The 13,196-nt window shown below is 42.3% G+C and overlaps 1 protein-coding gene across 1 annotated transcript; it reads right to left on the bottom strand.

Annotated features, from left to right (window-relative positions):
* Nucleotides 1–535: 535 nt before the first annotated feature.
* CALM1 (calmodulin 1) lies at nucleotides 536–9,404 on the bottom strand. The gene is made up of 6 exons (XM_027673381.1): nucleotides 9,038–9,404; nucleotides 5,994–6,024; nucleotides 4,886–5,029; nucleotides 2,765–2,871; nucleotides 1,151–1,286; nucleotides 536–920 (listed from the first exon to the last, which is right to left on the bottom strand). Exons 1-6 carry the CDS (start codon nucleotides 9,038–9,040, stop codon nucleotides 892–894), a joined length of 450 nt encoding a protein of 149 aa, XP_027529182.1. The 5' UTR covers nucleotides 9,041–9,404; the 3' UTR covers nucleotides 536–891.
* Nucleotides 9,405–13,196: the final 3,792 nt, after the last annotated feature.

Raw genomic sequence — 13,196 nt, 5'->3', positions numbered from 1 at the left:
ACAAAGCATTTAACACCACCTTTAAGTTAATGGTCTTTTATTGGAAAAAAAAGACTAGCATTTACAACTTGGAATGGACATAAATTGTAATATCTTGAACAGCAATGTTGATAGTTGTGCTGAAGTCCACAGGCTACTCCGCCAGCTCCAAGTCATGGTACAGAAGGTTTTAAAAACATGAGAGTCCAAAGATGCTCCCTTGGTGAAGGTTTCTTTTAAAAATTTTGTGAACGGTAACAGCCTGACACCCGTTTCACTATAGTGCAATGCAGACAATGTTAAACCAGTATTTTAACACAGACATGCCATCCATAGTTAAGATCATCGTATTTTTGGAGCACACTGCTACGTACAGGAGAACCATTCAACCTTTAGGGCATTTTCTTTAAGTTTTGCATCCTTCAACCATTTTGCTGCATACCATCCTGAGGTATAAACCAATTTTAAAGTAAACCAGCTATGACAATTTACACTACAAATTGAACTAGAATCCACTATTGAACAAAAGAGTGGATCCTTTAGGTTGTTTTTTTCCTTTTAATACACATGTCTGACTGTGCTCAATTGTCAAGCTGCATGCATGAAAAACTGGCCAGCCCAAACAGTGTAATAGTCATTAGCAAATGGAACTTTTGAGTTCACTAAGTGCTTCCTTTTTTTTTTTTTATTTTCAAGGTAGTACAATTATTTATATTGTAAAACTGATGTTTAACTTTATCTTTTGGGGACAGGACCACCAACCATTACATGCAGTTTGTGGACAGAAGGTAATTTGACATTCAGTTTTGCTATACAGAAACAGAATGAATAAATGAACATTTTTTTTGCAAGAGGTAAGTAAAAGATTCAATTTGATTCTTCTAGAGGAAAAAAGGTGTAAAGGAGGTCTCTTCACTTTGCAGTCATCATCTGTACGAATTCTGAAAAGATAAAAAAGTCACTGTGATTTACTGTCTCTAGAGTACTTCAACTCAAAAATGTCTTAAATACAGTTGGCATAAAAAAGCACCTTTCGGTGCATCCATGGTTTTGTCCACAAAAGTGGACAAGCAAATAAACCAGTGTCTCAAGTATTAAAAATTAATGCCCTATACAACAGGCCTTCCTCAGTCTGACTAATGGTTTTGAGTCAAGACAAGCATCTTTTTACCTTCATAGTTGACTTGCCCATCCCCATCAATGTCTGCTTCTCTGATCATTTCATCTACTTCTTCATCTGTTAGCTTTTCTCCTAAGTTTGTCATAACATGACGTAGTTCTGCTGCACTGATATAGCCATTGCCATCCTATGAGAGAAGAGTTGCACAAGACCATGAACAACAATCCCGACACTGATTAACTTGGAAACTACATCTAGGTTTCCAGTAACTTGCTTCTGAATTAGCCTCATGGCACTTGGGACAGATGTACAGACCTGGCACACTGTACATACTGCAGTATGTACAAGTCCCACTGCCTTATGAGGCATGCATGACACCATATCCTTCTATACAATTACTGTGCTGTAATAACAACTGCATGCCTGACTTGTCCTTGTGATATGGTATTTTTAATGCTTTTAAAGAGCTTTCATAAATAAACACAGAAACAAAAAGAAACAAAGTTTTTGTTTAGTCTCTGCTGCCTAAGCAAGGCCAAAGAGAGACCCATTTTGCCACCAGGAATAAAGTCAGCTTCCTCTCCTGTGTTATCCACCTGCAGTCTGGTTGTAGAGATAGTGTCATGTCAGGCTTCTTGGATATAATAATATAGAATGAAATCAAAGAAAGTATTTAAACTTTATTCATAAGGAGTTGTGCAAAGTTTTGTGGGGGAAAAAAAAAGGAGGAATGACACTTCTAAGCTAGTGTCCCCATTAGTAATACCTAAACCTAATCTCATCCTCAGTCACTTCAGAAATCCCATATAGTGGAAGAACACATTATCTGAGAGCAGGACATGGCCATCAATAGCAGATAACCTACCTCAGTGGCTTTAAACAGTAATCTAATCTAGTCTGCAGAAAGAACCCCACAGGGTAGATGAAGTACTAACCAAGTAACTTCTAGCACATTTTCGGCTAAGTACTAGAAACTAACACTTTTTTCTATAAAAAGTAGTAAGGCCTTCTTCCACACATGTGTGTGCATCAGCTTCACAGCTGCACCAGCCACACTGCTCAACACAATTCTCTTATAACACGTCATATCCAAACAATCCAAAAGAGGGGAACCCCTGTTCTGGAAAACTGACATATGCTCAAATACTCTTAAACAAGGTGGAGGAAGCTGACCTCTAAGTTTTCATGAAAGCAACTTCAAAGTTCACATGTTGAAAACAAAACATGCAACACTTCATGTCCCTCTAAATACTGATGACATCATCTTGACTTTAAAAGCTTCCATAAAGTAGTATAAAACCTTGTGCATCCATGCAAATGTTTCCCCACTCCACTCTCAAAGTCCAAAGGTACAGAAAAATCCTCCCCTCCACCCACACCCCTCAAAAAAACCCCAACATTCCCCAAGCATTAAATTCCGCTAATCTCCGTTCCTAAGGAAAAGCCAGAAAGTTTTCCTCATAGACGAGCCTTAAGCTTAGATCTGTTGTGTAAAGCAGGCAGAATCAGCCGGAACAGTCCTGGTTCTATTTTCAGAACAGTCCCTACTCTAATTCCTCTGCTTCTACTAGAGGACTTTTTCTCCTCCTAGACAAGAAGAGAGAAAACACTGAGGAAAATATAAACATTATTGCTTCTAAAGAGTAGTTGTACTTTTATTAATACCTTGTCAAAGACTCGGAATGCCTCACGGATTTCTTCCTCGCTGTCTGTGTCCTTCATTTTTCTGGCCATCATGGTTAAAAATTCAGGGAAGTCGATAGTGCCATTGCCTTAATAAAAAGAAACTCCCAAAAATTAAACTTCCATGCTGTTCTTTATTAAAAAAAAAAATCTGGCATTTTACTTAGCCAAGATTGACAGATTCTCTGTTAACTATACTTACAGAAGAACTGGTTCTTCTCTCTAAATTGCTACCACTGCCTTTTTTGGTATTACAGTGTGCAGTAGCCACAGCAGCCACTGTTTCAGCACAACAAAATCAACTGTTGCCTTCTCTCCAGGTCAAGCCATACCATTTGCCACTCAGGCTGCAAGTAAAATGTCAGTCTGATGCTCCAGTCTTAAAAGATAAGGCTCATCTTTACTTCGAATCACTCCCACAAAAATGAATCTTTTAGTTTCTTTAGAATCTCTCAATTGCTGTGGAATACTCCAGAAGGAAATGTATAATAAAGCTGGCATTACAAATCCACGTTATCTAAAATTTTGGAGAACTACACTTCATTAAACTGCACATAAATACTTGTTTCTTTCTAAAAATCAACTGCCTTATCAACCCAAACTGTACACCACAAAAGCAATGCACCGTTTTAAGGGGGCAACAAGGATCTGCAAATTCCAAAGACAAGAGAAAAGCTGCCACTATTTGTTATTACCAATAATCTTAGCTGTAGGTGTTCTTATAGGTATTTGACTGCAAAACTGAAAATCCTTGTTTAACATCCAGGCCTCCCCCTTAAGATTTTTAAGCTTTGAATGAAAAATAACAATGTAAATTTCAAGCTGCTCAAACTAGGAGAAAATCAGTATGGTGAAAAAACTAGATTTGCATAGTCAGGATTCAGCTTTATATGCCAAAAAGGCACATTAAATAGTTCACAAAATTGAATTAAATACTTTACTGTGCAACTAAGAGCTACACATTGCTTGAAAGAAGTATTCAAACTCATAATGTAAACACAGCAAAGCAGCTAAATAAATGCAGTTTAAGAAAACTCTTGCATCCTAAGGATTCCAGCCGGAGACATACACAGCTATTTATTATCATGGTCAGCTTTATGTACCAGTTAAATATGAGTACATCTCATACTCAGCTTTGAAAAACCCTCAAAGAACATGTAGAATAACAGCAAAGCATTCTGCTGTAACCCAAATTTAAACAGATGGGCAGGCATACTTATCTGAAGTCCTCAGTCTCCTTTTGTTTTAAATCTACCAGAATAGCCTTGTGCTCTGCAGCCTAGAGAAGTCACTATACACAACCTCTATATACCACTGCAAACCCTGAAGTTTTTCATTATTTGCAAAGACTTATCAATTAAGGTCAATTTGCACTTTTAAGAAAGTAGTCTAAATAACATATCCTGATACTCAGATAATTTATACTCTTGCCAATACACTTTCACTCTTCTTTTACAAAGATGTTAAAGAAAAATGACTAGCACAACCAACACAAGACCAAAGGCTTGACATCAGTGAAAAAGCACTTTTCCTTTCTATAACTGTTAGCCCACGTGGAGTTGCAGAAACAAAATGTGTAGTGACCCTTTCTAGCATGCATTTAAAATAATTTTGTTAGTCTTGATATGGGAAGGGTTTTCTTCCCGTATGCCCCCATCTATTAGGGGGTCTAATACATTATGTAGACTATATAGTCTCTTCCTGTTGTGCTAAACTTCCAAGAATTGAAAACACTATTCCACTCCTACCACTCTTACCACAAATATTGGTAAAGCTATCAAGAGCAACATGGGCTGAAAAAACACATACAGAAAAGCTGGATGGAAAGACAGGTTAACATCAGGTCAGGGCAAGCCAGATAGCAATAGGAAGCCTGTGACCCATAAAATATTAAAGACAAATAGCATAACTTTGCCCATCCCCCCCCTTTTTGCAGTCTCACTAATGCTGATAGCATCTTTGACTACCTTCTGAGTTTAGATTCTAACAAGTATTTTGGAACTGCTTTAAGTGGTCAACATCGCAGTCTTCCCTATGCAGTCTAAGCCGAGGTGTGGAGGTCATACATATTTAAGATGATCACAGCACCTTTCCAACACTTACCATCAGCATCTACCTCATTGATCATATCCTGCAATTCTGCTTCTGTTGGATTTTGACCCAGTGACCTCATGACAGTCCCCAGTTCTTTTGTTGTGATAGTACCATCACCATCTTTGTCAAACAGGGAAAAGGCTTCCTTGAATTCTAGAGGCAGAAACAGTCCCAGTGTTTAGTAACATCACGAGCATGAGAAAAATCACATACCAAAAACACACTCCACTGACAAGAGCTGGTGAAAATCTAAAAAATATTTTCTCGTCTTATCTAACTGTTCATGTATTGAGAGAATGAACATACTCAAATATCAATAAAAAACTTTACTTACAGTACCAACACAATTTGCACAGTATATTCAACCTCATTTCATGTGGCTATTATCTGCATTACACCTCTATAATGCATTTCCATGCATCTGCATCTTGCCTGAGGTACAGTTGCTCCATAAACAGCAGCTGTCTGCAGTAAGTGAAAGGACCCACTGGGTTCCCTTTACCATTAACAGACTTACAGGAACAAAAGTGTTGTCATTTACCACCTATTTTTAAGGCAGCAGACAACAGGAATTAGCGTCAGCCAGAAGTGGGTGACTGGTCTACAAAAGGTCAAATAACGCTCCTTCTCCCTAACCAGTCTGAATTACAGGTAGTCTATTAAAAGTTTCATTTAAAAGACACTGGTTTATAATAAGATGTAATAAACCCATCTGAGATTTATTTGTTGCCATTTCACTTCTAGTTTATCTTCACTTCATTAAAGAGTACCTAGGTCTGCTTTGACTCCAAGTAGTGCATTTGAGTCTAGCAATTATTTCTGTTTGCAAGAAATCTAGAAGTACTTGGCTCAAGTTTGAAAGTCTAAAAAAAAAAAAAAATCATTATCTGTAGTCCAAGGAACAAGCACTCTAAATTAAGAGGCAATGAACCAGTAATATTCCAGAACATTTTTGTTTGTTTTTTCTAGTTTGGTTTCAAGTGAGTGCTTTTCAGAACAGTGTTAGTAACAGACTTAAAATTGTCAAAAATGTTTTTTTCCATTATGTTTGAGATAATTTATTTTCTTTTAGTCACAAGAGTTAGCAAAAAAAAAAAATTCTCATCAAAACACTTACCAGCAATCTGTTCTTCAGTCAGTTGATCAGCCTACACGAAGAATAGAACATTTTAGAATACTGTTCATCTCTAGCTATGTCAAGCCATAAGGCACTTCCTTTAAATTTCAGCAGTGATTTATCATTACCTTCACAAGCCACTTTCAAACCCTGGAATTCTGCCTCTGCAAGGGGACTCCAATCACCTACACCATGCAGCTGTTTCCAAATGCATATAAGCTAACTTCTTTTGGAATTGCATATGAAGAAGCAGACATGCCATCCTGCAACTTGGTGAATCCAATTTGGTCCAGTAAAGGACATAGGCAGGCTCCTTGCAATTGGTCAGAGAGGCATGAAATCCTTAATGACATGTGTTTGGGGTTTTGCATCACACATCACTCCCGGCGGTACAGTGCCCCAGCAGTGCGTGGGGGGATCTGCACACGCGTGGGCTGACACGCTGCCCACTGCTCCAGCCCTGCTCGCCCTCCCTGCCTCACAGCAGCAACCAACCGGCACTGGTGAGCTCCACAGAAAGGACTCTGCTGGAATATTAGGAGGAACTACAACTCAGTATTACGGAGATTTCTGCCACCTCTGACAAAGAAAATGACAGTTTTCATGCATCATATTTTTCCCCCTCAGCCAAGCAGTTTAAGGTGCTTCATCATGATATATGGGTTGTTTTATACATAATTTTAGGTGGTAAGTTTTCAAACACCTGCTTATGACCTTCTGAACATCCAGAGGCCACTGCAGCATCCAGAGGTATACAGCCCTGTGGGCAATCAAACAGGCTTTCCAGGGCTTAACTGTGCTAGCCACATCCTTCCAGAAGCCTCTCCCTTGTCTATGGATAGAGCATCACAAAAAGCTCCACTGTTTGGACTCAAAGGAGCTAACCAGTTCTTTATGGGAAAATACGCCTTTTTCTAGTAATTAAGAAAGGGAAAAAAAGGGGGTTTTACACATCTAATCATAGATACTGGAGAATACAAGGCACTAACTCCTCTTAAACTCATTTTATTGGACTTCTTACTAACAGAACAGAGAATTTTGTACATCAAAGTAGGCACCTTTATTGTCCTAAAATACTATTATTTAAGTACAAAAGCACTTAACTGCAGTAAAGAGCAGCAAATCCAACAGAGAATTAATCAGCTACACAATCTGTTAAGCTCACGCACAGGAGAATAGGGCAGGGTTGAAAATCTGCTCTATATGTAAAGGGAAATACACAGATTTCACCTGTAATTAGGTGTTGCAGGGTGGGGGGGTGGTGTTTGTTTGTTTTTATGTCTGTATGTAACAACTAAAGAATTCCCTATATGCACAGTTGAGTGAGGGAGAAAAGGGTAGAAACGGTATCAGCTAAAGACAGAGTTCAAATTTAATAAATCTTCTTTAATAACAGCAGAAGGCTTGTGTTCAAAATCCAGATCGACTTCCTGCACTCTTTGCGATTTTCCAGAAAATGCGAGGTTTTACTTAAAGATTATCTAAGGAATTTACATAACAGACTCAGTGCCCTGCAGAACAGGAAACAGAGCCACACCTCGGCAAAAAACCTCCAGCCCACAGCACCAGCTCACTGCCCCATTAGTCGGAGCTCGCTGACCGTTTCTAAAAATCGTATTTCAAATTTAAAAAACAAGCACAGAAAAAAAACCCAAACAAAAACCCTCAAAACCTTCACACACCCGGCGATGCCCGAGGCACGCAACCCAACTCTACACCGGCAAGGGTTCACCTTCCCGAGCAACAGGCACAGCCACTGCCGCTCGCCCCAGCTACAGGACAAAGGTACCCAAGGGCTGGAGCCATCACCCCACCCAGCCAAGTCATCAGATCCTATCCTGGTGATGTCAGCCTTCTCCTATGGGAAGGGGAGATGCAGAGACAGAGCCGAGGAACACCCAGATTGCCAAAAAGCGATTAGAGGTCAGCCTGCAACTGTATCGTCGCTCTCGTCGGAAGCGAAAAGTCACCGGGAAAACCCCAGCCCTTCCTCTGGCTCTCTCCTGCGAGGAGCGCGGGCTGGCCCCGCAGCGCCCGGAGGATGCTTTGCGCCGCGTTCCGGCGGCACCGCCGGCCCGGCGGGGCGGGAAGCTCGCAGCCCGCCGGCGCAACAGGCGCCCTTCCCGGCCAGCAGCCACCCACTGCTGCAGTGCGTCCCCGATTCTCCTCCCTCCCTCTCCAGCCGGGGGCCACACCACGTCCTCATCCTTCAGCCGCGAGGGCGTCTGGGCTCCGCAGCCAGCCTTCCCTCCCCATCCCCTTCCCTCCCCCGGGTGGCGGAGGCAGCGGCTCTTCCCCCGCAGCCCCCGGGGAGAGGGGAGGCTGCACCCCCTCCTCCGAGCCCCCCATGCGGGCGCTGGGCCGCTTCCAACCGAGCAACGCGCACTGCGCCCCGGTCCCCCGCGGCCGGGGGGTGCGCGGGGGCCGGGAGGAAGAGGAGGAGACATGATGTAATGCAGACAGCGATGGGCTTCGCCGCCGCCGTTGCGTTTTTTTTGGGGGATGGGGGGGCGCAGTAGCTGCAGCGCGGTGCCCTCCCCCGGCCGCCCCCCCGCTCCCTGCGCAGTGCAGCTGGTGCCGGAGCCGAGCGGGATCTTCGCCCGCAGACCCGCGCCCCGCCCCGCAACGCGCCCTGCCCGGCGCTGGGGCCGCGGCCCCGGGGAGACGCGCCCGGCCCTTTCCGCAGGGGAGGGGAGGCGAGGCGGGGCGGGAGGGCGCGGGGCCGGGGCGCCAACACGGCAGGCCCAAGGAAACGGGAAGGAAGCGGCTGAAGAGTAAGGGCCGCAGCTCCGCGGCAATCCCGCGAAACGCTGCAGGGAGGTGGCGAGGAGGCGTCCGCAATGACCAGCCCGCTCACCCCGCGGGAATCCGGGAGGGAAGGGCTCCCGCGGGGCTCCCCCCACCCCATCCCCCGCTCCTCCCCGGGGACAGCCCGGCTCCTCCGACCCGACCGTCCCCGGCTCCGCAGCGAGCCCCCTGCGCGCCTGCCCCCGCACCAGCCCGGCCACCCCGTGCCGCGCCCAGCGAAGCGAGTGAGCCCCTACCATGGCGGGCCCGGCGGCGGCTGCACGAACTGCGCGACCACGAGCGGCGGCGGCGGCTGCTGCCTCCTCCCGGCGCGGCTCGCAGAGTGCTGGGGCTGTGAGCCTGCGCCGTCCCGCTATATACGTGGGGCTGTATCCCTCCGCCGGAGCGGGGCCCTTTTCCCTCCTCCCGGCGCGGTATGTGCGAGGTGACTGCGGCGGGTGGCCCTGCCCCCTCCGCGGCCCGGCCCCGCCCCTCTGCCGGCGGGGCCGCTCCCGCAGCCCCGCGGCCGAGCGCGCCCGGAGGGGCGAGGGCGGCCCGGCCTCGCCAGTGGCCCTTTCCCGCTGAGCGCTAGTGCCTGCGCACCCGGCGAGGAGCTCCCTCACCAGAGCGAGGGCATCTCGGCCGAGCCGGTGCTTTTTTTATTCTCTAGACAGCATCCCCGCCGGCGGTGCGGGCCCGCGCTCCCCCAGGGAGCCCGGAGCGGCACCTGGAAAGGGTGATGGCGCGGGGAAGGGGAGAAACGTTAATAATGTTAATTTTTTTTCGGTGACAAGGCGGCTGCTAAAGCGACCGTAGAATTGAAATGTTGAAGCGAGCACAACTGCCTTTTTATTAATCATAGGGATTTTGTCAAGCGCCAAAATGCAGACGACAGTAAAATTCAAGCCAGAATCAGATGGCTTACAACTGAGGTGTCGTTTCAGCCCCTTCTCATCAGAACGGCAGGAGCCTGCAAGTGAGAGGCAGCAAAAGCATGTCCTGATGTCAAGTGTTTTTTTCATTTCTTCTCTGTCAGCTCTGGGCTTGAGGATTTTGTCCACCAACTGGTAACAGCCCAAGTAAATACTGTAGCATTCAAAATGTACTTCCTTTAATAGGTATGGAAGCACAGGCAAACATGGACTCACATTGGAATCTAGGATTTTGGTTCCATTCAGGACAAGTTCCCTTAGATTTTGAGATTCCTGGTAGTTCAAGATATTTTTAGCTGAAGATTTTAGTTTGGGACTCTCTGGATTGGGAGGCTCGCAGTATTTTCAATGAGGTCATAATTCTAATAAACCTACTTGCAGTATAGCACTAAATCTGAAATTCATTCGTCTGTTTTTCTGTTTTTGAAAAATAGTGCATACCTTCAGTGTTTGAAATAAAGCCAAAATCAGTTTGGTTCTGTTTGTTTAACAATTTCAATAGCTCTGCCACTGAAGTTAAAATTTATTTGCTTGCCTTTCTGGAAAGCAATGATAGGTTGGCAAACTCAACAGTTACCTGTTTGCAATCTAGAAGGATTTCTCCTAGCAAACAAAAACATATTTAATGTGTCATAGTTTGGTCCCCAAATCATTCTAACATCTGTGTAGGAACTAGGATATGAAACAGTGTCAGAAAACTGATTTGCAGCTGGCTAGTCTGCAAATGATAGGTTTATAGACAGCTTCCAGTTTAGATGCGGAATGCCTGGCCTCCTATTTTTAATATGCTTAATTTTTTTTAACTACTAAATAGTGATGCTGAATTTTTTATTTTATTTTTTTTGCTATGCAAGAACACGCAAATTGTTTTGTTTTGTTTTTTTTTTAAACCAGACAAACAATTTTAAGCCCTTATTTTCCTCGCTTAATTTCTAAAACATGGCACAGTGTTTGATTGGTGTGAGCATTTGCTTGGGTAAGAGAATCTTGGAACTCCCTGAGTCTCACAGGGATGTGTGAAGAACAGTGTTCATGTCCAAATTGTTTACCTCATTGTGCTGGTTTTACACATGAAGATCTTATTATTAAAACACTGAATTCTACATAAATATTGGGCTAATAAATTTGCACAGTTATCTTGCAAAGATAAATAGCGAATGCAGTCTCATGGTCTTTGGCCAAAATATTTTTAACATGGAAGGTTGAAGGTATTATCAGGAGAATAATCTTACCAACATTTAAATGTGACAGTTTAGAATGTGGGTGCCTTATTTCAGTCTCTTTAAAGTTAATTTTAAGCGCATGTAATATGTTCTTCCATTGATCCAACCCTTCACTTGTTAAAAAGCGAAGGGATTAAATTTATCTGTTGAGAAGAGACTATGAGACAAGTAATTAAAATTTATGTAGATTCTCTTATAAACTATCAGCATTACTGTGTTTGGACATACGTGATGAAACTTAGAAATGTGAAGTAGAAAGCCACTCAGTCACATTCAATGAATGTTGCCAAAGATTAACAGGGCCTTTGAGTAGAAGGATTGCTGGCGTTGCTTTCTTTTTTTTTTTTAACCTTTTGTGTCTATTTTTCCTAACTCTTTATGGTTCATGTTAATAATTAATTTATATTAAAAATGGAATTTGAAAAAAAGTTACTTTTAAAGTAGTTTGGAATATAGTTATCTTGTTTTATTTAAGAAAAATTTCAGGGTGATCAATTAAGGTGCTACAGTTAGGTTCTGCAGTAGTTTCTGTTAAATTGCATCATTCTGTATTTGAAAATATTTCACAGCTCATGTTCCAAAATACCACTCTGACTAAGGGGAATTTTTTTCCTAATTTGACATATGGCAGTGATAAATGTAAACAAAGCAGAACACTAATGTTTTGCTGCTTATTTAATGTAAAAAATAAAATCATCTAAACTGGCATCTGCCTGCTACTTGTAAATTTGCTTTCACTCAATTATACAGCTAGATCTTGATCAGTATTCTTTGTTCCCTTAAATTTACATTCAGTTGTAGGCAGGCAAGAAATGCCCCTGTCATTCCAATGACATAAAATGTCAAATGGTTTGCCAGGATCTTCTACAGTCTCATTCAAAATCTCCTGAATCTCAGTGGGAGCTGGACTGGGCCATGGAATTACTCAGTACTTGTGCCTGACACCATACAACTTGGCCATCTCATTGCTACAGAGCTTTTCTATGAACAGAGGGCTATGCAATAGCTATTAAGATGAATTTTGACTGGAGAGATTTACTGTTCTAAATTACTTTACTCTGTAAGCATAGTCTTGTTGACTTGTGTTTGAGTTGTAATAGTAAGAAAATACTATTTTATAAATTTATTAGTTGCAGCAGGAGACTTGCAACCATTCTACCTAGTATTCCTAAGTTTTGCCTTAATATGAGAGTAAGTTTATAGTGTTGGTCTTTGTTTCAGCATGTCCATTCTTTGGGAGCAGCATAAGATATCAGGAGGATTTCTGTTGAGAACATGAAAAAATAATAGACCCCTCTACTTACATACAAGGTGTGCTTTTTTGCTTTGGCCTTGTTAACATAAGCACTGAAGAACACGGTCACACATGTATCAATTGATTTCTCAAATATACATAAATTAAAAAAAAAGCAACCAAAATAAATCAGAACATTTCACAGACATCTGTCCTGAGAGAATGGATGTAAAAACAGATGAACAGAAGCTTGTCATATCATTTAATGCATAGCTGGGAGGCTGATATTATGGCGATAAGCACAGATAACCATTTTATAGTAAGTTAGATGTACAAGAAGCCAAAATCAAGTATATATGTGCATGCATCATCTGTGCAACTGGAAAAAAATTAATTATTAGTTTTCATAGCTATAAAATTGGCAGTTATATATGTGAGCTACCCAAACTAGGTTTAAGTTTGTTGTACTGCTTTTCAAGTCAACTGGAATTCTGATTGTATATCAGAAAATAGGTTTTTTACACTCTCCATAAAATTATCTTCATATAGGCAATGTTTTTTGGGGAGACTGTTTTCCACAAAAATTAATGTTTCTAAATGCCATGGGCAGCTGTGAAAATCTAAGTGAGTATTCTTATAAAATACTCTGTGAGCTTCACAGGTTGCAAATAAGTGGGTGGAACTCCATTGAAACAAAAACTTAGAACAGAATTGATTTTGACCACATTTATACAAGATGTGAAAATAAAAATTGCTTTCATCTTAACATTCAAAGTTCCAGACCTTGGAGCATTTTTAAATGGGTAAATACATGTTCCTGTAGATAACTGTTCCTTTTATGAGAAAGGAAAAAAAACCCAACCAAACTCCCCAATCTTTTACATGCTTGTGATTTCTTTACATTTGTCTCATTCCAACTGGTGTACATCAGAATCACATACAATTAAGAATTTTCACTGAGCATTTAGTGTTAGAAGGCCATCTATGTAATTGAATAATCTGTGGTTGTTACCTACATTGAGAGTCT

Source organism: Neopelma chrysocephalum, unplaced genomic scaffold, assembly GCF_003984885.1.
Source record: "Neopelma chrysocephalum unplaced genomic scaffold, ASM398488v2 Primary Assembly neopelma1_24, whole genome shotgun sequence".
Lineage (NCBI taxonomy): Eukaryota > Metazoa > Chordata > Aves > Passeriformes > Pipridae > Neopelma > Neopelma chrysocephalum.
This window is presented reverse-complemented; position numbering and strand designations above follow the sequence as displayed.